This window comes from Natator depressus, chromosome 2 (assembly GCF_965152275.1).
Source record: "Natator depressus isolate rNatDep1 chromosome 2, rNatDep2.hap1, whole genome shotgun sequence".
Lineage (NCBI taxonomy): Eukaryota > Metazoa > Chordata > Testudines > Cheloniidae > Natator > Natator depressus.
The window spans coordinates 203374771-203400681 of NC_134235.1; the positions used below are offsets into that span (position 1 = coordinate 203374771).

The following is a 25911-nucleotide window of genomic DNA, read 5'->3' on the forward strand; positions in this document are numbered from 1 at the left end:
TGCTCATCTCAAAACAGGCATTATACCATCCTCCAAGTATAGTGTAATCAGAAGAATGCAAAGTCTTGTATCTACATCCTTAACAGATGGTTGATAGGAGAAACAGGAACAAGATGCTTTTGTTAAAATGTAGCAATGAAACATGGTTATTATGAGTGCTGATTGGTGAGGTGTTCAAAGTTAGCTAATTAAAATCTCTTTCATAGCCAGAAAAATATTTGTAAAGGTAATGTGTTTGCAGCAGGAAACAGTGTTTATTAAATATGTTCACAAAACAAATTCCCAACATTCTTCAAATAGATATTTAAAACTGCATCCCTAATTAATATTAAGAAATAAAGCATTTGGAGTTGATGTCACAGTTTAAGGAATCTCTTTGTTTTCTAATCATATAAAAAGATGATCATTTCCTTTGCTGTACAGATTCTGAGCTCTCTATATAAACTTAATTGAAGAGAAAATGAAAATCATCTCAATCAAAAGGTTTATTTTATTTACTTTAGCCAAATTTATCTTTTTAACATCAAATACTTCGTGCCTAGATGAATCAGCAATGTCCAGTCTGCAGAGCAGAGATTATGGTGATAAATATTCTGAGGTAAGATTTGCCTTGGTATGACATTATTTTGAGAACTGCAGGTCTGATCCTGTGTCCATTGAAGTTAGTGGCAAAGTTCCCATTGACTTCAGTGGCACAGGATCAGGTCCTATAACATCACAAGCATAAAGAAGGCTTGTTGAGACAACTTTCATGAAATCTATCCGCTGGCTTATATGTAGTGTGTAAAGCAATTCATGATTTGATTTTCATGCAGTAAAACCTTGGGATTCAGGGTGATGTTTATTTTGAATGGATTTTTGCTTATGCAGTAGGAAACTGTCATGCTTTTTATTCTTATAAAAGATGCATTACTAATCCAAAATTAATAAAGGAATGTTTGTGATGTTCAAATAATAATGATAAATGGAAAATACTATAAATCTGATGTGGTAAACGGACTTAAAGTTCTACCCTGAAAAGTGACTATAAAATATCATCGTGGGGTCCATATTTATTGTGTCTCAATAGCTGCCAAATCAAATTTACCCAGTTTACATTTACACAGTTTATATATAAAGTGATTTTTTCCTACTTTCTGCCCTAGAAGCAGTCCCTGGGACCTCAGAGTCTACATTATTTTTGCCTTCTGCACCATCGCCAGTTATAAAAATTCTGCAAGCAAAAATTTTACCTTAATTATACCTGTGCACAGGGGTCCTGGAACTAGGGGTGCTGAAGGTGCGGCAGCACCCCCTGGCTTGAAGTAGAAACAACAACCAAATATATGGCTTCCTCTTTCAGCACCCGTGTTATAAAAATTATTCCAGCACCCCAGCCTGTACAGCCCCTTAGTCTTCAGGTTTGCCCCTTGTTTACACATTTCACTGGGGTTGCACAGGTGTAACAGGAGATAGAATATGGTCCCACAGTTAGAAGTGAACAATTCCATTAATGATGTCTGAACTAGAATAGACTCCAGCTCCCCCTCCCAATAGCTGTGCTTGCTTCTGCAGTGCTGAGAGAAGTAAACATTCATAAAAACGTATGGGCTGGAATGGACAATGTTAATGTTTGGTTTTTAATTTAAATCTAATACCTTATTTGCACTGATCTGCTTTTAAGATCGAGAAACTTAACAACACAACTTCACAAAAATAAGATATGACTTTAACTGTGCGCAGAGAACACTTTTGCATAAGAAAATAATTTTTATATAGCCACTTCTCAGAGAACAACGGCACCAATTATTTCATAAAACAATTAATATCCTGGGCTCAATGCTCCACTGTGTCCAAGCACAGGGATTGGGTGCAATAGAAGTGGTTCTGTACCGGTCAGCTCAAGCATGAGATAAAGCAGTGTAGGAGCTCAAGGTCCTAAATGCCCCTATGCCAGTGGAGGATCAGTGTAGCAGAATAGAGTGTGATCCTGGCACACCACATATGCCAGAAATGGAGGAGTACTTCTGTTAGCTTTACACTAATTTGAAGTTCTCTTAGGCCAGGGGAATTCTCCAATGGCTGGGCAGCATGGATGGGAAGCTGTGGAGATGGGAACCAAGGGAAAAGGAATCATGTAAAGGGAAAAGGAGACCAATAAGAAGGGAAACAACTGTACAGGAAGAGGTAGAGAAGAGGACAAGACAGCAGAAAAGCATGTGCAAGGAGCAGGGAGAGCGGGAAAGGAACAGAACAGATGGAAGGGGAAGATAAAATGAGCAAAAGGAGACTGTGATTGACATTTAGGGCAAAAATGGGTATCACTAAAGCAGATAAAGATACAGAAATGCATTCCTAATTTTCCATGTAAACAACTGCTGAAGTTGCCACTGGAATGTTCTCTGGTAGCCAATGGGAGGAAATAGTCTACAAGACAATCAGTCTACAAGGAAGAGTCCACACTCTGAAAAATGTTTGGGGAATTCGCATTCTAAAAGCATTAGGAAAGTATATTCTTCTCCCCCGTGTCTGTGCCTACAGAAACCTTAAAATTAACAACCTACTGTATGTGATTTGTATGTAGACAGGTTATCATCCATGTAAAAAGATGATTGTATCATTATTTCTATTTTTAGTCCAGTGAAGACTTCTTAGAAGAAAAGCAGAGAAGTCTCAATTTTGAAGAACTGAAAGACTGGGGATCAAAAAACATCATTAAAATGAGCACTCCCACAGTCAACAAGATGCCTAATTCACTTGCCAATTTACCACTGAGGTTTGGAAGAAATGTTCAAGAAAAAAGAAGCATTAAGCCAGTGGCTAATTTGCCTCTGAGATTTGGGAGAGCTTTTGAAGGCAGTATTTCTAGATGTGCTCCTAACTTATTACACAGGTTCAGGAGATTTCCATTTGTTAAAAGTTCCATCCAATCACTTGCCAACTTGCCACAAAGATTTGGGAAATCACTACCTGCCCACCTATCAGAAGACATTCAAGAAGCTGAGCAAGGCAATAACAGGTAAGTGTTTAAAAGCATGCGGAACGCCCTCCAAATGATAAATTAGCCAGGATTCAATCCTGCCAGCCTTACTCAAGCAATCTCAACTGGGTGTTTGAGTGAGTTTGGTTTGCCTAAGTAAGGACATCAGAATGAGGCCCAAAGTTCATCAGATTAAAAAGCATTACTATTACCGTCAGGAATTTTTCAACACATTGGTTTTTTTGGTTGGAAAATGCCAGTTCATCGAAACTGAAAGGAAAGTGTCAGGTTTGATGAATTTCTCATTTTAAAATGTTTTGAAACTGTTGAAGCTTTCCATGGCAATATCTTCAAAATGAAAAATTCCATTGTTTTCCATTTGAAACAATGTTTTGTTGTGATATTTAAGCTAATTATCATAAACATTGTTTTTAAAGGTCAAAACCAAAATTTTTTGAAAGGTCAAAATTAAACATTTCAATTGACCTGAACCAAAAAATAAAAAGATTGGTTTGGTGACTTGTGAAAATTTTTGAGATTTCAACTTTTCATCCTGATTTAAGACAGGAAATATATTATTTTCAAAATTTCAATTTTTTCCAGGAAAGCCATTTCCTACCCAACTCTTATTATTATTTGGACCAACTATTTTCTACTGTGAATTTTATTTTTATACACAATAATAATTCCTTAAAAATACCAGTAATCCAAACATTTCGTTAATTTGGGGCGCCTGATTCTGCTTCAGTTGTCTTGCTCCTAAACCACGTATTTTGCCTGCATGAAGCAGAAGAGAAGTCCAGTTCAGAAGCATTCACTGCAGAATGAGACAGCCAGTAATATCTGCATCTGCCGTTTTTCATTCTTCTGTGATTGTCTCACCCGATTATAGCACTTTTTGTTTTGTATTTCTGACCTTTTAGGAATCTGTATTCAAACAACTATATTGAAAAGGAATCAAATGATGAAGACTCAAACCAGAAGAGCTGGGATCTATATTTAAATCAAAAGATGATGTAAGGGAAACAGAGGTACAAACAGAAATCTAGACTTACCTTCATAATAATATTAATACTATTGTACCGTGGCTGGTGCTGTGCAAACCATTGCAGTATATTGCAATGATAACGGTAGTGATTGTTGTACTAGTTCATTTCAGTGGCAGGATATCATAAATTTTAATGACTGCTGCCTGATTGATGTCCTGTCTGTTGTAAATTTTTGAAGAATAGTTGTATTGTATAACTGGAAGCATTTTAAGCAAATAAAAAGACGCATACTACGACTAGTAGGAGCCTACTGTGTGAATAGCAAACAGAAACAATTCTGGAAGGAAAAAAGCCCACTGCCATCTTAGTGTCTTATGTAGCCAAAGACGTGAATGAAAAAAAACATATACACGGAACCATTGTTGTTGTTTGAGACATATTTGGATACAAGTTTTGTTAAGGTGACCACTGACATTTTTGCTACAAATTAAATGCTAGCTTCTTAGATCATCACAGAGGAATGGCATCTATTGTTGTCTCTTCATAATGCAATTACTATTTTGACAATATTTTGAAATAATACCCTCCCAAATATCCTGAGGAATCTGAACTGTAAACATTCTGTTTCCTCTGCCAGACTGAATGACATTAGAACTACCAGACGCACAGTTGGACAGAGCTTTTACATTCTAAACCCCACCTTTTCACATTGTAATTTTCGCAAAAACATTCTTTGGGATAAAAATGTTCTTGCTTAGACTTTAATCGGACATTTCAGTTCGAGCCACATTTGAACAATATCAGTTGAAACATTCTAGTTATATGAACGGGAAAAAGAATGGATCCCTTTTATTTGTGCTCTGATAATTTCACAGTTAGGGACAGATTCTGACTTGCACCACTCTAAATTCATTGGGGCTACTTGCAGAGTATGGTTCTACTCACCTTAAGGGTGGCAGAATCTGATCCTAAATAAACAGAGCCCCTGAAAAGTGGGGAATATTTAGGTATTACATAGAAATTCATCCATATTCAATAAACACTGTGAAAGTCAAAGTGTGTGTGGGTATTTTTGTCAGCAGCAAAACATTGTAGACTGAGATTTTCAAAAGCAGGAGCCTAAAGTCAGGCTTCTGTGTTCAATCTGAACACCTCTCATTCTGTGCTATGCTGAACACCCCACATTCCCGCTGAAGTCAATGGGGATCTTCCCTTGGCATTGTGTAGAACTCCTTGTAGGATCAAAGGAAATAAATGTTCTCATCTTTGTAATGTTTTTAAAAAAAATGAAATATGTCTACAAGCTACTGGTAGACCAAAAACTTGGTCATGACATACAGCACGGAAATGTATTAGATTTAAGAGTAGTCATAGAAACTTATTCTGCCATGTTCATACTTAAGGACATTGGTCAACGAAGTGTACACATAAGGAGAAATCCTGGCCCCATTGAAGTCCAAGAAAGTTTTGCCATTCCCTTCAGTAGGGCCAGAATTTCACCCTTTCTGTAGTCAGTAAAACCATGGAATGTGTTACTGATTTATAAGTGAATGAGCATTGGAACTGAAATTCCCAAAACTGTGAGTTGTGTACTGATCCTTGAACACTTCTAGCACGTCAAGTGAACAAAGAGCAAACAACATTTGCAAGAATCCCTAAGCAGCAATAGCAACTGTCCGCTTAAGGGACATACCACCTAGCAACAAGGTCAGATTGGCATTAATGGTGACTGCAATAGGAGAAAAGCAGTAGCCTGAAAGCAATCCCTGCTACAAGTATAAATAGGATGCATTCTAACTACAGGCTCTGCAGCACAGATCCAAGAGAGGAGAGATGTTGATTTATTTCCTCCCAGCAGATAAAAAGCTAGGAGCAAAGTACATAAAGGAGAAATTATGTGATGCTAAGCAAAATTTTGCTTTGGTCTGAGAGTGTGTGAGCCAGGAAAACAATCACTGACTAGTGTAAAAGGATGAGAAGGAGCTACATACATAGCTACAGCTATTACTCACCAGATTATTTATTATCCACATATTGATATTATTCATGAATTGGGAAAAAGCAAGAAAGATTAAAGTAAATCAAGTAGCAGACCATCCAAACTCACAGGGATTAATTCTAGGAGGGTTCAGGAGTTCCTCTCCTTTCCTGCTACACAAACAATATTTATGCTTATCATTAAACTCACCAGGCAAAACCAACATGCTCGCTTGAAATTCCTACCTGAGCTTATAAAGTGGACAGGTGACAATTTACTGCCAAATGTAAAGGTCTGAGGCCTCAGCATGCGGTTGAGTTCCATGTATTGTTTGGAGAGATTTAGTAGAGTGTAAAAAGACAACAGTTTTACCCAGAAGAAGCCATAGACTCTCAAGCATCTTTCATCAGGGCAGGAAACCAGTTTCTCACATTTCCCAAAATGCAGAGGGCCAGTCACTCTCATCTAGTCTTTGGAGCCCCAATGATTTACACCATTGTAAGAAGCTGGCATACAACAACCTCGATTTTTTTAAAGGGTGGCACAGCTTAACATTTAGGTTTCACAAAAATAAGCTTTCACAAAATGTGAAATCAACAGGAATTTTAAAATTCCAGCCAAAACTATTTAATTAAATAAATAATCATTCCACTACACTGCTGTCATTGCAACCCAGATATCATCACATTGTGCTACTGTGTAAAACCTTAACCTGAAATTGACTAGAAAATGACAAAAAACAAAAATGAAATTGCCTAGTCTATTCTCTTTGTCCAGCAAGAGAAAAATGCAAAAAAAAAAAAAAAAAAGTACACAAATAGCATAAACCAGTGAAAAAAAAGTAAGATTTTAAAACTTGTTTCAGTTTTATTAATTGGAGCGGTTACTACACTAACACATGGTTCTTTTACGGTATGTTATTTTTAACCTAGCATAGTCTTTTTAACAAGTGATGTAGTGCTAAATTTTATAATGCAGAAACCCTGCAAAAGTGATCTGAAGTTGGTAATTCTGTCACACATGCTTCCACAATCTATCTTATGAGTGATGTCATAAGATAAAGTACACATATTAAAAACTTAACTTACACTTTACCAGTAAATGTTATCTCATCAACAATCTGTGAAACTGCAAATATGAGATTTCATACATTAATAATAAATGCACATATCATAGCCAGGTAAAATACTTGTAACTCAATTCTTATGTGTCAAACTTTAAACTAAGTAGCAAGTCACATCCAAAGCGGACATGTAATTAGTCAAAAAGTCCATTGGCGGTGCATGTTAAATACTGTTTTCACAATATTAATATTCTCTGCAAATTTAAAATAAGAGCAAGATTCACTTGTATGCTCCAGCTACTTTTGGGGCACTCCATAACCCCAATTTAACTGGCTGATCAGACCAGCCCCCGCCCCCACTTATCTTGATGGCCCCCCACAACATCCCAAAAGATCTGATATATATCCCACTCACCACAGCCCCCAACACCTCAGCCCCACCAGCCACAGCTCCCCTCCCCTCACCCCCCAATACTCCCCACTCACCTGTAGCCCACCAACAACTTGTCCCCAGCGCCGCGCTCATTACCCCCACAACCTTCCTGGACACTCACTGACTCCTCCCCCACAGCTCAGCACCCTGGTCCTGTCCTGGGCTAGCGCTGCACCTTCTGATTACGGCCACCCAGTGGTACCACTTGCTCCCACCACCTGCCCCACACTCAAACAACGTGGGCCAAATTTGAGTGATGAGTGGCATTGCAACCTGGCACACAGGGTTGCAGCACTGCTCAGATTTGATCCAGGCAGCAGTCCCTCTCTTATGATGGGTGGGTGGCTAGGCCAGCCCTGAGCAGCAGTGCAACCCAATGCACCAGGCCATTACTCAAATTTGGCCCAACTAACCCATGCATCACAACAGAGCGGTAGCTGGGCCAAACCTGTTTAGCATTGCAACCCCGTGTGTCAGGTTGCAACACCACTCACTCAGATTTGGCCTGGCAGCCTCTCCATCAGGTATCATGCTGGGGGCAGGAAGCCAGACCAAATTTGAATGGCATTGTAACCCCATGTGCCAGGTGAAGTGCTGGAGTGTTGCTCCATCCTGAATATCAGGTGCCAGAGTTACACCCCAGACCATTCTGGCAGCTTTAAATCAGCTTTAAATTACACCCGTGCTTTAAATCACATTTTGGGAAACATATGGGAGTGCATAAAATGTAAGAAGGCATTTCTCCTCAACAAACTGTCTGTGGGGGGATCTATCAGGGCTTCTCTGCCCCCTGCTAGAAATTACCCTCCGCTTAAGGCAAATCCACTCAGGCCAGGTTACCAATGGGATTGAGTCTCCCAGGGGAGTGGAAGGGCTAAGAAGAGACACTGACCAATAAGGCGCCAACAGGCCAGTTAAGAAAGTTCACCTGCTTCTTCTGAAGGTCAGTGCTGAGTGGAATTGAGGCAGAAGAGGAGCACAGCAGAGCAGTATTCGCCCACAACCCCAAGGCCAGGCGAGGCCCTTTGCTTAAGCACTGCAGCTAAGTAGTTACCTTGTGTGTTTGTTAGTTTAGAAGGGCAGACAGACAAATCTTGAGTTTGTTGTTAACCGTTTAAGACTCACGCCAAGCTCACAGCACAGGCATTTCTGCTCCAGCACAGCTGCCATACCATCCCTTCTTTTGAACCTTTGCCCCACAGGTTGTCTGATTTATCTTTATATAGCTATAGATAGATATGGGTTAAGTTGGTCCTGTTCTCTGCCAAGCCCAAAAGCCACCAGAATGATGAGTACAGATATAGGTCAAGAGAAACATAAAGAGGAAGAATCATTTTACTCATTTTCTTATGCTTAGAAAATGTGGCATTAAAGCAAGAATGTTACATTATCTCTGTGTCATGACACAGTTTTATGGGCCTTAAACTCCCCCCCACCCCGCCCCCACAACCCCCCGCCCTTGCCAATCTGGTCTCTACAGCAGAAGACTGAGTAATAGAATGAACGGAAGAGTTCTAATGTAGGAAGGTAAAGTAATCTAATTACTCTCTACTTCAGGAATTCACTGACTGTTATCAACGGGTTCATCCACTTTTTGTGACACTTAGAACAGTGTGTACTCAACCTATCTTTGAAGCTTCTGTGCTCAGAGTATTTATCCCGGCTTTGAAGCTTCTGTGCTAAGGATAATAAAAGGTAATGTGCTCAGTCAGTGAGCCAGCCAGTGTATTACTTAGCAAGTGCCGTTCACATCTTCTCCACAACGGCATCCATCCACACTCCTGTCTGCAACAGACTGAAAAGGAGCAGTGTAATTCAGTAGGGTGAAAGCCAGTTTCTGAACCACCTAACAGAAGGGCTGAAAACACTATGACAAGGGAAAACCTCCTCCTTGAGCTTCATCTCAGTGCTACCAAGTTTCAGCCAAAACTGGAAGATGATCTCAGATCCCTATAGTGCGGGGGAGAGACAATGGAGAGTCCTACGGAAATCTAGCATATTTATAATCCTCTCCACCACAATCTTCACATTCTGTCTATTTAAAAATTCCTCCTCTTCTGCCCTCCACAGACCCATTCCTCCCAATTAATTATTAAAAGGCTCAATACTAGAGACAGAAGCAAAATCTTGCACTTTGTATATTGCATGCTCATATTACATCCAAGTGTGCAGTCGATGAAAGATCACGTTTAACCCACATGCTTTCATACTGCAACTTTTTATTCTTTTCTAAATTCACAGAAAGGGAAGCAGCAGTGCAGTCGAGGAAGAGGTTTGCTAGAATCACCTGTTTCTGGAGGGGTGCCCAGAGCAGGCCCACAGCGACCCAGATTTAAAAAATGCAGAAGAGAAAACCACTAATAGGAACAGGAAAAATCATTTACAACGCAATAGTGATTAATTTAATCACAGAAGGGGTGACATCAGTGGTCTCACACCAGCATAGAACTGAAGTAACACAGTTCTGGATCAAGCCCACAGCATTCTGCAGCAGAAACAGGGGAATCCCTAGAAACCCTGTTCCAGGATTGACATTCAGCTACAGAAGCTCCTCCATAATCATCCTGATCTCACCTTACAGAGGACCACATTACAGATGTATGTGCATCACCTTTATCCCTGGTGTAGAATAGCTGATTTTGGTTTTAAAATAAGAAATACTTTGGTAGTAGACCAATGTATTAGCAATTCAGGGAGGCAATGATTTAGAGACATGGGACCAAATGTATCCCTAGAATGGCACTCACTCACAGTCGGGCTGAATTGGGCCAGTGATGAGATTTATTCGCAGGAGTTCATGAGCAAGTGTGGAGAGAATTGTTTTTAAAACATCTGATATAACAAATACCTCTTCTTTGGTTGCTAAAAATAAATGTGTCACCTTCATCTGATGATTAAAAAGGTTCCTAAAATTGCATAGCTTAAGCTACACTGTATTACTGACATGTAGATATTGATTTGAAAGGGGAAGTGGGACTGGTTTCCCCTGACCCATGGTGTAGAAAAAATAGGCTCAGGGAATGAAAAATAAGATAAAAGTATATGATTGGTATTGACTTACACGTTGGATGTAGCTGTGTTCTGAAGTATATGCATAGTCGCTGTTAGGGATTTTAATCAAATTCTGAGTGCTGGAATTTTGCTAGGAAATAAGAGGCCACCAGAAGTGCAAGAAGGAACCCTGGTATTTCTCCTGTTGGGCATTTCAATTGAAAGTTGGCACTGATTTCCAGTGTCAGTAGTGTTACAAGAGAGTGTTACAAAGTGGTTTGATTTAGATGCATGTGAAGAAATTAGTTAAACCAAAATAAAGATACACGAAGGGTAAATTTTACTTCAGTGTGGTGAAACCAGGCTTTGATTTGGCCTGTTTGGTCTTGAAATAGAGAAGTGTGAATGCGGATGATGCTGAACATCTGCTACTTGGCTGGAAGTTTGTGCTGTGTTTGAGAAGAGCTGCTTCATGGAAACAAAGGGTGGAAAAAACGGCAACAGTTGTCAGCATGTATTTCCTGGGGTCTCTCAGTTGACCACTGCCATCCACTTCCATAAAATTTTGCTTTCGCCCACTTTCCCATGAATATATTCAATGGGCCTGATCTGCTGAGGTGATGAGCAGCTGCAGCCCCTGTTGATGTTAGTTGAGGTTTCAGGTTCTCAGCACCTCTGAAAGTCAAGCCATGTGCAAGTCTTATTTGAAAGGCTGATTCACCTTATGCATAAATCCGTACATTTAAAACTGCCTATTGGGCTACAGCTAATGATTTTTTTAACGTAAATAGACGGCATGGGACTGACTCTTCATGTACACGTGGGTAGAGTTAAAGTAACTCCACTGGAATCGATGACATGGCCTTGGTGTAAAAACAAGATAGGAATCAGACCCTGGTATACCAAACATTAATACCGGACATCTTTTCTAAAGAAAAAGGGGTTTACATTAAATAAACTATAGAATGATTAAACAGGATAGCATAGAAGCTTCTCCTATCCTTTGTGCAAATTATCCAATATGTGGGCATAGACATTCAAGCTAAAATTATGTTAATGACCACAAAAATTTATCCCAAATCATTTATTCTTATATAATCTTCACACTGTCAGACTCTGTGTTCTTATAGTAAGGTTAAAAAAATGATACCGAATTATTTAATTTCCCTTTTTCGTAACAAAATACCAGAAGCTTGTACTAAAATCAAATAATTATAAAGCAGTGCGGGTTGTGAACACAGTTCTTTATATCTCTTCCACAAAGAAAAATAAAGGAATCTGTGATTATAAGATCTAATACAGACGTTTGCAGTCATGATCCCAGGCCATCTGCAAAACTAGTCTACTGCCACAGGAGGGCAGAAGTCGCACTATTTTTAAACATGAGAAATGCTTTTGAAGCATCCAGTTACTATTTCAGACAGAATGAAGTATTGTTTTAAAACATTTTCACCTCATACTGTAGATTGGGATAGAAGACTTCTGATGGAGGCCCTAGACTTAAGAAAATGCAAACACATATAAAGTTATTTTCACACTGGCTATCTTAAGACTTTGCCATAAATGAAGTCTAGTTATATTATTGTTTACATTCTTACACTTTGAAACCATTTCCCAAAACCTGGAACAGAACAAATATAGGCTGCAAAACCACTGAGTCAGTGCTGTCTATCTTCTATCTTTTGCCGTTGGCATAAGTATAATAATGTATATCAGCTTGGGTAATAATACCACTTTTCTCTCTAAAAAAATTTTGTGGCCGCTTCCTTTTGAACACTGAAGTGTGTATGATTCTCTCCACATAAAGAAAGCAAAAAATCAGCACCAGGGCAGGATAATGGCACTTAAATAGTTTCCCATCTAAATCCTGACATCCACCTGTTTCTTTTATCACACGTGGGGATAAATTTGAGTTTGCAAAATACATTTTCTCTTGATTTAATTTAACAAACTTTTTTCTCCCATTAGGTCATTTCCCTCTAAGTAACAGAAACATTCTTTTGTTTGATAAGAAATTATCATGCTTCTTTCCCTTCCCATTTATTAAAATACATTATGCCACATTAAACTCGTTCAGTTTTAGTGGGGGTGGGTGACAATTTAATGTCTGCCACCTCACCTTCTTTGGCAATCTTTGATCTTTTCTGCATTAGATACTGGTGAGTTTGAACCCGGAGACGGATGACTATTCTACTTGCCATTCAGATCTGCTAAGACTTTTTATTTTTTCCTGATTGCTTCACTTCAGCACTACATGCTAGATGATGCTAATAGCCCAGAGCCCATAGGAAGGGGTGATGTGGAGCTACAGTAACCTGGAGAAGTCACTAGGAGGCATTATGGCACAGAGAGGTAGACTGCCTCCTTGTGCTGTGGGCAGAACAATCTGCAACACCTCCTTATGGTGCTCCTCTTTCCCCTGCCCAAAGCAGTCAGTCAGCTTTGCTGACTGGCACGCTGGAGTTTTGGAGCCATGGTTCTGCCTTTTCTTTGCCCTACTTTTTTCCCCTTTCCACTGACTTGCGCCCGGCATAGGGAGCAATTGGGCAGTAGTTTTTGGGGTGTGGGAAGACAAAAGTTGCAAAGCCCTGAGAAGAAGGATGAAAACATCCCCTTAAGTAATCTACAAGAATGGAGCATCCCCAAATGAGCAAGCCCCTGAAAAGAGCCAGAATGAGCCTAAGTGGAAATAAGAGCTAGAAAAATTGCTGTGGAATCCGACTACGGCCATTAAGTGCTGTAGCCTGCAGTACAGCTGTCAGTTTGTTCACTGCTTTTTCAAAATCACGTGGAAGGCACGATTTCTCGAGACTTTCGAATAGCCTGGAAGAAATCCTCAAATTTTCATATTCTTTGAAAATGCTGCCTCATCACCACTTCTGTCTCTAACTTTCCTGTGGTTTAAAAACTTGAATCATTTGCTTGTAAGTTCACTTTCTGTTTTCTTAGGGCATGTCTACACTGCATTGTAAACTCAAACTTGTGGACCTGGCGTTTCCAAACGTGTGCAGGCATGGGTGGCATGTGAACTGCTGGCTTGGGGTGGCTAGCCCCCAGCCCCACCCCTTCCGCCCGAAGCCCTGCCCCTTCTGGGACCCCCACCAGAGCCCAGAGCCCCCCCTCCATGGCCGCCAACCCCGACCTAGCGCCCCCAATGCAGGACCGCCCCCAACCCCACCAACCCTGGAGCGCCAGGAGGATGGGGAGCGTGGCCCCAGCCTCCCCCGCCCCAGCCCCGGAACACCAGGAGGGTGGGCAATGCAGCCCCAGCTCCGAGTGCCGGGAGGGCAGGTGGTGTGGCCCCAGTCAGCACCAGGTCTGCCCACTTGATGCTCCCAATTTGTTCAAACAAAATAACCTTTACTGTCTCAGGAGAAGTGGGGCAGGTCATCAGCTACCCCTTCCTTTAAATCCTTCTCTCCAGATCTTGAGGATACCAGTAACCACCTACAGAAAGACTGCTGCAACACATGCCTCTTCAAACAGCAGGGGCTGATACTGTGATGCTGCCTACATCACAAGCTGTACTATATAGTATATACCCAAAAGCTGCAACCATCTGTCATTGTGATGTCAGAGCCTACCCTGAATGCAGGCCAAAATATACTCACAGGATACTGCACTGAGCCAGAAGGTAGGCTTGAGTTTACGGTTTTGCCCCATTCCATTGTCCACTAGCCGTTCATTCTGCAGACTGCCAGACACTGAGTTGGGGAGAAGGGGGACGGATCACTGCAAACTGGCCCCTTGGACTGAGAGCTCCCTGGAGAATGGGTTATCACAATGTTTGCAACACCTACTACATTTTAAATTCATACAGATCTTTGTATTTATTCAAAGGAAACAACAGGTTTAGCATTCATCAGAATGTTCACTAGAATTTCTATCCCTCTGTGCTGTTTGTAACAACCCTTTAGAAGGAAGCCTGAAACCAATTGTATTTTTTTTTTAAATCCATTATTTTGCTATTCCATCAGGGGACGATACTGGTTAATTATAGTAGGGTTGATAAATAAATGCCAGGTTGTTGATGTTGGGCTACTTTCTTTCTTTTTTTTTTTAAACAGATTGTAAAACAGACTGGTGTCTATTTGGTGGGCAGGGTAGAGGGTAATACTGTAAGTTATGCGGGTCCTGACTCTCTTCTCTCACGCTGGTGTAAATCATGAGTAATACCAGTGACGTCAGTGAGGTTAGGCAGAATAAGATTGTGTGTGTGATCAGAATTGGGTCCACTATATTTGTGAAAAACAAAAAAGGCACGGGAGGTCAAAAGTTAAGCCAAACCATCTTTTACCCCCAGCAAATCAATTTCCTTAAACAACTTACTCCCACATAATAACTTATTCCCACATACAATTTTTCTCGGGGGGAGAATCTTATCTAAGGGGCCCCCTCCTACCCAGTGTTTGTCTTGTCTATTTAGAATGAAAATTCTTTGAGACAAGGACCGTCTCTTACTGTGTGTTTGTGCAGTCCATCATTCAGTGGAGCTTCTCGGTGCTACTGAACTATAAATAATAATTATAATAAGGAGGTCCAAGATGCAGCAGCTAAATCTCCCAGACCAGGTAGCCCGATCCCACCCTAGGAAAGGAAATACTAGCCTTGAATGTAGGGGAGGGGACAGTGTGTGAATGCACGAAAGAAAGAAGCTACTATCCTCCTCTCTAAAGTCATTAGAAACTCCTGGGACCTGGGGAAAAAGCTAGTCTCATCCCCACTAAGTAGACTGGGTGTTATACACTGCAAGATTTCCCCAGGATTTCAGTGACTGGGGGAGAGCAAGAAACAGGTGTTCAGTGACTCCGAATGGGGGGACAAGGTGGGAGTTATTATTAGGCAAAGGAGTTGGTTTGGGAGTTACTTTACACTGAGCTAATACAGTTGTTGTTAACTCGGGATTTGATCGTGAGTCTCACAATGTTAGGTGGTTTTGTAAAGTCCCAGCTTCAGGAGGAAGGTTGTTAGGTGGGAATCTCAGCCTTCATTTTAACAAAAAAAGTAACCTTTTAGCCTACCTGGTTGCAGAGAAGAGCTCATGTGCAAAGCCAGAAGGTAAATATAAAGCACCCAACGTTCTTTTTTGAAAGATCTCGTTAAATTTTAGGCCAAATTAAAGGCCAATCTCATGATTTGGAGAGCCTGACATGATTTTTGAATCCTTGGGGTGGCAATATTGTAAATGGGGGAGGTCTTCAGCAACAGGAATGAGAATCTGGGGGAGGGAATGGGGGAGCAGAGGAGAAAAGGGAATGTAAAAGGTCCTTGGTCCCCACTATAGGGGGTAGAGACTGTGTTTCCCCTACTGGGGCTTCTATATAGACTCTGGGATTGAGGCCCAATTCCTCTGCTGAGAATTCTCCATGGACTAGAGAGGCTTGGGAGTGGGGGCTGTTGCCCCCAGCTGGGGATTTCCTCCCGGATAATGGGAATTTGGAGGGGACCCTGCTGCTCCTGTTGGACAATAGGGCCTTGGTGGGACCCAGTGTATATGTGTGGTGGAGAGGGATTTCCCCATGGACAACAGGGCCTTGGGACTCTGTGTGTGAGGGGGCACCAGAGACCAGTGGTTTTCAACCTTTTTTCATTTGCAGACCCCTAAAAAATTTGAAATTGTGCAGACCCCTTTGGAAATCTTAGACAGTCTACAGACCCCCAGGGGTCCGCAGGCTACAGGTTGAAAACCACTGCCATAGACAACAGGACCTTGGGGAAACCCTTTGAGTATTGGGGGGGGGTCCCCCATAGAGAATAGAACCTTGGGGGGAACCTGTGTCAGAGGACTCTCTATAGACAATAGGTCCTGGGGGTCCCTGTGAGTGTTGGGGGGTTCCCCAGGAACAATAGAGCCTTGGGCGAATCCTGTGAGTGTTGGGGGGTTCCCCATAGAGAATAGAACCTTGGGGGAAACCTGTGAGTGTTAAAGGATTCCTTATAGACAATAGGACCGGGGGGGGGGGTCCCTGTGACTGTTGGTGGGTTCCCCAGGAACAATAGGGCCTTGGGAAATCCTGTGAGTGTTGGGTGGTTCCCTAAGGTGACCACCTTTCCAAAAGGCAAAAGCAGGATACATGCAGCAGCCCCTCTGTGGCCCCATCCCCTGTCCCTCCTCTTCCCCCAAAGTCCTGTCCACAGGCCAGGCTGGAAGATGGAGCCAGGCTATGCTAAGAGCTGCTCAGGGAGCCCGGGCTGCTGTGTGGAGTCCCAGACCCTCCACCTGTCCTGGGTGGGAGGCCGGGGTGCCCAAGAACAGCCCCCAGCCCGTGTCCCCAGCCCCCAGGGCACACCACCCAGGGCAGATGGAGAATATGGGAATCGTCACAGTTGCCCTGGCTCCCTGGTCGGCTCTCACTACTGCTCAGCTCCAGTTTCTGGCTGGGTTAGGGTTGGGGTCTTGGAGGGAAGAGAAGGAGCATGGGTGGGGCCTCACAGCAAGGGGGGGCTAAGGCCCACCTCATTCCCCACCCCCACCAGGAAGAGGCTGGCACCACTCCTGAGCCTCAAGCACATGTGGAGTGGCGCTGCAGGGAACCCGGGACAAATGCTGTCCCGGAGAGTCATTCAGCCCAGAACCAGGACTTGAAATTTACCTTTTAGGTCTGTCCCGCCTAATTAGGGACGGGTGGTCACCCTAGGGTTCCTCCGGGACAACAGGACCTTGGGGGGATCCTGTGAGTGTTGGGGGGGTTGGGGGGTCCCCAGGGACAAGAGAGCCTTGGGGGGACACTGAGTGTTTGGGGGGTTCCCAGGGACAATAGGGCCTTGGGGGGATCCTGTGAGTGTTGGGGGGTTCCCCAGGGACAATAGAGCCTTGGGGGACTCTGTGAGTGTTGGGAGGTTTCCCAGGGAAAATAGGGCCTTGGAGGGGACACTGAGTGTTGGGTTCCCCAGGCACAATAGGGGCTTGGACGGACACTGTGAGTGCTGTTGGCTTCCCTGGGGACAATAAGGCCTTGGGGGGTGCTGGCTGCCCTGCTGGGGTTGGATTTCCCATGGACAATGGGAGCTGGAGGGGTCGGACTGGGGATTCCCCTCTGTGGGCGTGAGCGTGATGCTAATTCCATCGTGCCCTATTATTGAGGCCTCCCCAGAGTACTGGCCCCGCCCCCGGACGGGGCGGTGTGAACAAGTGACATGTGGACTGAGTACCAGCTTCGCCCCCTGCCTCCGCGTTCCTTGCCTGCCCGTCAATAACAAATCTTCGATTCTGATTGGCCGTGGTGGCTCACGGAGCTGAAATCCGATTGGATTCTTCCACTAGGGAAGGTGGATCCAGTTTCCCAGGAAACGAGAGTTGCGTGGGTGGGGCGGCTGGGCGGGCCATGACGCGCGTGAGCCGAAGGAGCTCCAGGATGATGCGTCACAGGGGGCGGCGCCGAGGTTTTTAGCCCACCACGTGGAGGGGCGGGTGCTTTCTGTGCAGTGAAGGGGGCAGGTCCCCCGCGGGCTGGGTGCTATGGGCTGTTGCTGTGGGACTGGCTGTCCGTCGTGGAGCCTAGGCTGAGTGCAGTGTGGGGTGGGGCATGGAAGCACGAGCCTGGGTATAGTGAGCTTGTGACCAGTCTTCACAATGGGGAGAAATGAGCACGTGGTAGCCTCCTGCGTGGCACAGAAGTACCCTTCACACAGTTCCCCAGAAAGGACACGAGGGTTGGACACATTGGGTGGTTCAGCTAGGGTCCATTTCTGGTAAGTGGGGACTGGATTTTTCCCCCAGTGGGAATCCAGACTCATGGACTTTTACATGATCATTACAGACTTGATGCACCAGTATCACTAGGAGGAGAATCAGGCCTGTATTTCTTTGCAAATTTCAAACCAACAAGTTGTTAGCAACAACTATGATCATTGGTTCCTTTGCAAGGTGGTAGTGACTGAATCTCATGCTTCAGTATGGGGTCACAGTAGTGGTCAAGTAGGTCCTCATGCATGAATACCAGACAAGTACACACACCAAATCAGTATGCACACCAAGCACTCCCCATGTGTATTACAGGAGAGTTTTTTGCTTTTGTTTGAAGATTACCATATCAGCTACCATCTGAGGAAAGATATCAAACTATGAATCTGATCTGGCAGTTCCTACACTATGTTCCTAGTCCATAAGGCAGACAAAAATAATATATTGTAACAGTTGTATAGATACAAGAGAAGCACTAATGTTTTTCACAAAGAAGAGTGAAATATTTGGTTCTCATTAACTTGCAGTAATGCTGAAATGAGAGAGGGCAGGTTGATAAAAATAAACCACACAATAACCCTGGTTAAATTGAAGTTAAGGTTATAGGCATATGTCTGTGGTGTGAATGCATATTGCTTTTCAAGAATGTTCATGTTAAAACCCCTCAAAGAGTAGAAATCAGAATGCAGTTAAAATTGTACCTCTCAAAACACGTATCCAAACTGCCCCTTAACAGTGCCAGTTTACCATATTCCTTGCGTTACATATAGAGTATCAAAAACGGGGGCCACAGAACACAGGCTTAGTAATTCATGTCACACACACGTCTCAGTAAGCATGATGATTTGAGCACTAACTGTTACTCTTTTGCCTGTATGTTCTCTGATAGGATTGTTTGGGCAGAGACAGCTAGCTCTGTGTCTAGTGACACCTGGGTAATTGGTTACCATATGGAGTCAGAACCTAATCCTGTCAGATACTCAAGTGCCTTCAGCAGCTCAGAAGAATTGGCCCTTAATGAAGGGTGATGGATGGTTGCCTTCAGTACCCTGTTTGCCTAATTTGTAAAAATCTTGTATGTGTACTGTGTAGTCATAACATCAGAGTAGGGAGCAAAGGTTAGGGGATCTCTTCCCCTCGCACTTCTTTGTGAATTCCTGATATCTGAGTTGGGGAGCCCTACTAATGTACGCTTCCTTAGGAGAGCAGCCCATCTCCTGTGGAGCTTAGGAGGTGCTCAAGAGTCTGGCTTTGCCTGGATAAGTGCCTCTGCTGAGCCTTCTAACATTTCCAGGAACCCCACGAAGTCTCCCTGGGGTCTTATGCTTGTCCCGTGAGCCCGGGGGAGAACATTCATGGGGTAGAAAGAGCAGAGTTGACAAGCTGAGGAGCAGCATAGTGCTGCTGGAGAAGGTGGGGAAGCAGCACATAGTTGGCTTATGTAACATGCAAAGCTCCTGCTGTATTCAGCAGCAGAAGTTCCCTCTGACAAACAATGGGAGATTTGTTGGGTGGAGAAGGTGAAAAAACTCTAATGCTTTCCAACCCCCATGTCCTCTCCACCCCTGCCTGAGCTGCTCCTTTCCAGCCTGGATCCCTTTGCTCCCCAGAGTTCCCCCATTCCTCATAGCAAGAAACACCCACTTCCCCTCATGTCTGCCACAGCCCCAACTCCTCTGATCCCTACCTACGGACATGGTCTCCTTCAAGTTCTCATATGCTGCATATCTCCTCTCTCTTCCCCATGTCCCGTTTCAGATGCCTTCTTCCCTTGTGAACTGTACACCCAGTGGCTGGGGGGTTTCCAAGAGCATAGGGTGCAGATGGGGAAAGGGTGTGCAGAAGGTGGAAGAGGGGAAACACTAGTTTTCCAGCCTTCTGCACCCAATGAATCTTCTGTTGTTAGTTGGAGGGAGTCCTGCTAATGTAAACCAGAGGAGGGCTCATCAGGTGTAGAAGGGAGGGAATGCTAGAGCTAACCCCATCTTGTCCTTTTGAACTTCTGCTGAGTGCCTCCACCCTGGCATTGGACTTGGGGTAAAGGGCATGGGAACATCAGGGGAGTGGGGATCTTTTGAGAGGCATGAGGGTTCTGCCAGGAGCAGTAGAGTTCAGGTAGGGAGAGGGCACTCATGTAGTTTATGATGCAGAAGGAGGGGGGAAGGACTTGTGGCTTTTCAGAGGGGATTCCTGTGCTGTGAGCCAGAGGAGCTTCATTGGGTGGAGAAGGGAAGCAGAGGGGCTTACTCCCTGCCATCTTCTCCTGCATGCTTGAGTCGCTCCTTTGAAATCAGAGCTGTAGCGCTTTACTCTCTGTAAATGACTGCACATGGTTCCAGGCAGTGGAGAATCCTGTATTAATTCTGTTACATCACCTTTCATCCCAAAATGCTTTCCACGCTCTATAGTCTATACAGTATGCACCGCATCACTGAAATGCAGGGTGCAAAACGCCTTCCACTCAGCACACTGAACAAAAGTGGGAGGAGGAAAAGCTTGGCAAGGGAGCAAACTCTTTCTGTTGTGAAATGTGTCATGTGATCATTAATGTCTATACAGAGCAAGCAAGACTTTGGATTTTAAGGGTAAATCTGAAAAATAACGAGTGAATCTTTTCAGAGTCCATATTCCATGGGAAGATTTTCTTTTCCCTGCCATTTGGTTAAAATGTATTTCTAGCTATTGTTCATTAGTTGAATAAAGCCATAGTGTTATACTTCTGTCTCTAAACAATCTTTTTGTTCTTGTTTTACATTGTAATCTGATACAAGGGATCAGTTGCAGTATCAAAGTGGCCACTGTTTCCTCTGCTGAACGGTATCAGAGTTCAGCAGAAGCTACCCATGTTACTTGCTCAGACTGTATCCAGATGCACTGTCTGATTCTTTTGACGATTTAATCTTTTATCCATGTAGCTTCCCTGCAGGCCTCAACGTGCAAATATGAAGCATGGAGCTGTTACATGGCCTGCCATACTACTATAGAGAAAGGGAGGGAACAGACATATTATCGAAATCCTTAGAGTCTAATGAGACACTGACTCCGCTGCAAATTCCTTCACGCCCAACTGTGTCCCAGGATAGGTAAGATATAGCTACTAAAGGAAAATGTGTTTTGCTGAAAATTTTAACGTATTGGCGCCAAACTCTGCTCCCACTTACACTAGTGCAACCCCATTGCTTTCAATGAAATTACAAAATTTGGCCTTAAGTATCTGTATCTATAAAATAGATTGCATAGGTTGAATTTTTGTGGCTTGCCATAAATTCTATAACAAAACTGTCTTACCTCAGTCAATAATTTACAGAGACAAATTATGGGGCAAATTATACCCTTAGTTGGGGTGCCACACAAGACAGAATTTGGGTTTATAATTCTGGAAAATCATACATCTCAGCTGCTCATTATTTAGGACAGTGATCCTTTTTGGATCCACATTTCTCACCTTTACACATACAGTAGACCTGTAGTGGTCCTCATGTTCTCCACTGTTCCTCTACATAATATTTTATCTACAGAAATAGGAAACTAAACTATAGTTCCCATATCACTTAGCGCTTTGTGTTTTACTAGTTTTCATTGATTTTGGCCTTTGAAGGCTAGCATCCCATATTAAGTCTTCAGCAGGAGCATATTTGATGTAATTGGATCTGTCAGACTGTATGCTGAGTCACCTGATTGAGGTATCTTCCCTAGTCAAGGTGCTGGCTGTTTCACTATCCTCGTGGCTTGCGTTGTGAACATATAAAGTTATAGAAGGTTAGATGAATCTGCACATGAAATGTTATAATGGCTGATGCACTTAAAATCTAGGAGAATTATAGGCCTTATCCAAATCCCATTGAACTCAGAGGAAAGACCCTCATTGATTGGATAGTGCCCCACAATTGGATGAGTTGGCTGGGCACAAAGGCCAAAAACTAAGGGCACAAAACACTATAAAAGCAAGTAACATTTACTGTTAAAAATAAGCACCATTTTTAGGCCCTTTCTGCAGTACAAAACATTACAATGCTGAAGCATAGAAAAGAAACACGATCGTGACCCCAGCCATGTCATAATATGTCTTTTTCTGTGGATAGAAAAATGTTAATGTTATGTCCTCACTAAGGGACCATGAGCCAAATTCTCTGTGGAGATAAATGTGCAGACTTCACTGAACTCAGTAGAGCTACACCCATTATACCAGAAAAGAAGTTGGCACCAGGTCTTAGCCTAGATATCAATCAGGGTTATAATACAGGGTTTTTTAAAATGATGCAAATAGGTATTTTATGACAAGGAAAAAAATCTTAGAAAATGGTTGGCCTCAACTATTTTAAACAATACATAATAAATAATCTGAACTTTAATCATTATTAGAAATCTGCACTCTTTACTGTGTTGAACTTCATGTATATCAATATATCTACTATACGTCTATTGCAGCTGAGTAGTTTTAGTGTACTGTTATTTAAGGTTAATGTTTGTCACCAGTATTTGGATTAATAAGCTGCCTCTAAATACTCTAAGGCTGTGTTTGTATGTTTACAGTAACTAATGGACAATTCATATAACCCTCGAAACCAGAGCCTGAAGATTTCCTTTTGTCGTCAAATAATCAGTTTCAGTAATGGTGTACAGGGCATTCAATAGGGTTAATTCAGTGTTGTTGTATAAATTCAGTGGATAAGTGGACACAAAGCAGGTCTTTATAGGCAGAGTGGTAGTGCTGTCTATAGTTAAGGTTGGCTGACACTTGCCATTGTAAGACCCTGTTCTCAGTTGTTTATATCTTTGTCAAACTTTAACCATTTGGTCTAAAATTTTCCATGCCGAGACAATTTTACATATCTTCCTTAGGCTGAATTTTGGGGGGGGGGGGGAGGGGAGGCGGGGCGGGCGCAAATAAGGAAAAAATATGATGTTTTTCCCATGTTAAAAAAATTATTTCAGCTACTTAATTGAGAAGCTCTATCACAGCCATGTTTTGGAGCAGGAACTTGAAATTTGGTAGGAGGGGTCACCCTGGTCCCGGAGATATGCCATTTGCTGTTACTATGGGGGAAAAAACACCAAATTTGGCCAAATTATAAGCCTTTGAAAAGTTTTACTTTGCACATGCTCAGTAAAGACTTATTATAGGATGGCAGCTGAATTCTTGGAAGATTCTCTCTGTACTGGGCATGCTCTACCCTAGAGCAGTGGGGGCAGAGCAGGACTTTCCTGACAATTGCTCCTTCCAGCTGATGCAGGCTGCTGAGGTGTTGGGCATTGGAACTGAGAGCATCTCCTCCCTCCTTCTTGCCCTCCCTCTGGCACCATATTAGCCTGCATATTCAGATGCAGAGGAGACCAGGGGAGGTGGAAGGGCAGCACAGCAGAGGGAGAAGAAATGGGCTGGGAGCTGCATGGGGCGAGGAAGACATGGGGCTGAGGGAAGGGAAACAGTGACTGACAGCCCATGAGGGGGGAACAGGGACTGGTAACCAGTGTGGGGTGGGGAAGACTGAAATTGGATGAGGAGGTGGGGCCATGTGTTGAGACTGGGAAAAGGAGAGTGGGACTGGGAGCAAGGGAAAGACTGAAACTGGATGAAGAGATTGAAATTGGCTGGGCAAGGTGCCTGGGCGAGGAGCTGGGATGAGGAGTCTTTACTTACATGTTCACATACTATTTCTTCCACAGGATGCCTACTACTTTATTCCACCCTCCTTGGGTCCTGCACTGAGCACAGCTCGCTGACCCCCAAAGTCAGGCCCTGTGGATTTGCAATGGGCGTGTTGGACCTGGTGCAGGCATAAAAGTGTGGGGTCTCTGATTGCTCTTATGTACGCCTCTTGATTTTCATATTATAGCACAAACTGTATCCTGATGCGTATGCCCCTCATATGCCACTCAGTGTGTAAGTTACACTAGTTTTGCACATCCACTGGGACTGATTCTCCATTCCCTTTCACCAGTGTAAATTGGACGTAAAAGGCTGTCATTCTGATTTACACTGGGGTAAATGATGATGCAAGGCATACAGCACCGGAGAATCATGCCCACTGAATTAGAAATCAATGTGAGTGACACCCAGGGCCAAGCCCCTAATCCTGCCTCAGACAGACTCACCACCAATACAGCTTCCTGCAGCATTTTTGTTTCCCTTGGAGATCTCAGTTTCAAGTTCTGATCAAGTCAGAACCTGTTTTGTTTATGAGATCTGATGAGCTCACATCCTATGGCCCAATATTCATAAACTGTTGGCATGAACGCCAGAAAACAAGAAAATTTTGCAGGCTAAAATATAGTTTAAATAAAGGATGCACTAGTAAACAGATGGCTGACTTGTCAACTTCATGTGATCAAAAGCAAGGAAAGTAGTTTTTAGTTCTAAGTATTATTCTTCCAGAACTTGACAATCAGAATTTAATATAATTCTAGAATCATGGAAGTTAAGGAGGGAAAATCTCTCTTAAGCTGTCTAGTTCATTTCTCTGCTGGTGCAGGATTGTTTCCTACTCTACATCTTTTTAACAGTTTGTCCAGTATAGTTTTAGTTTGATATTCTCTTGCAGAGACACAGTTTTGTTTGTGTCCTTGAAAACCATAAATCCCATTGGATTGATATTGACTACAACTGTTCCTTTGTGTGAAAGACTGTAAACATTAGAAGCTTAACAAAGCCCTGTTAGGTCTCGGTGGGCAGACAGATTCATGTACCATTGTGTGCGATGTTTGTCTTTTCTGTCTCGGGTTAAGTGGTTGTTCCGCATCTTAGTAACAGGTAGATAGAAGTCAGCATTTTCATGATTCATTAATGTTTCCTTTGGGTTCAGCTTACCACCTACTGACACAGCCAGCATACACAATGATTCGATATCTCGCTTCAAACCTTCAGGGGAAAAACAAAATCTTAAACAGAGCTGTTCAAAAATTAGATGCTAACATTCATTCAGCTATTAAATATAGAAAAATGTTCTGATAACCCACAGGGTTCTGATAAGCCCAGAGGGTTATTTTAACTTGTCCTGCAAGACAAACTCATTGCTTCATGAAGTTGCATCATGTTGTGACACGATGTCATGAAGGGATGACTCAGTATTGCAACACCATTATGGCATGACACAGATGAGAAATGCTGGGAAATAAGCGATGCTACAGAGCTGGGTTGCCAGGGAATGATGTGGGGTGAAGACCAAAGTATACGTTCTCTGTACTGATGGCCCTGGTCTCCCCCTTCCCCACCCCTCCGGCGGGATCTATATGGATGCCTAGGAATTTTCTAGGTTTACAGTCAGCATCCCGTGGCCTTTCCTAATTGGATGATTTGAGGGAATTTCTGCAAGGAATCCTTACAGAGATTTTTCTCCCTCAAAGCCTTCTTCCAGTTTAAATGTGCAAGAGGACAATTTTGCCCTTATATTACAAGGTACCATACACCCTACTGAACTTTCTGTGATTTCACTGTGATCCTGTGTACTTTGGGAAGAATATCAGTTCCCCTTGGAAAGCACTTTAAATTTCAGATAAAATTTGAAGCAAGTTCTGTACAAACCATTCTCTATTTGGGAATGCTGAGCTGTTTAAAAACTCTTTGCATGTATTTCCTATGTCTGTGAAGCACTGCTTGCTCTTTACTCACCCTGTGTTTATGTATTTTATTCCATCAACAAATAATAATACTGTGTTCTTACTACTTCTATAGTAGTCTTCATCAGAATATTTCAACATAATTTATAAATAACCTCTGAGTTAAATCAGGATTATTATTACATGTTTTACAGGTGGATAAACCAAGGCACATAAAGATTAAGTGAGGTGCCTGTCATTCGCACTGGTGTAACTCC

The 25911-nt window shown here is 42.8% G+C and overlaps 2 protein-coding genes across 2 annotated transcripts in view; both read left to right on the plus strand.

Annotated features, from left to right (window-relative positions):
* The first annotated feature begins 425 nt into the window (after window positions 1–425).
* Window positions 426–4825, plus strand: NPVF (neuropeptide VF precursor). The gene is made up of 3 exons (XM_074943329.1): window positions 426–598; window positions 2616–2998; window positions 3883–4825. Exons 1-3 carry the CDS (start codon window positions 461–463, stop codon window positions 3977–3979), a joined length of 618 nt encoding a protein of 205 aa, XP_074799430.1. The 5' UTR covers window positions 426–460; the 3' UTR covers window positions 3980–4825.
* Window positions 4826–21046: 16221 nt separating this feature from the next.
* Window positions 21047–25911, plus strand: part of SPMIP4 (sperm microtubule inner protein 4) — a 49724-nt gene continuing 44859 nt past the window's right edge. Inside the window, exon 1 of the mRNA XM_074943330.1 lies at window positions 21047–21180. Within this exon, the coding sequence (XP_074799431.1) occupies window positions 21047–21180 (134 nt within the window). The remainder of the gene's footprint in view (window positions 21181–25911) is intronic.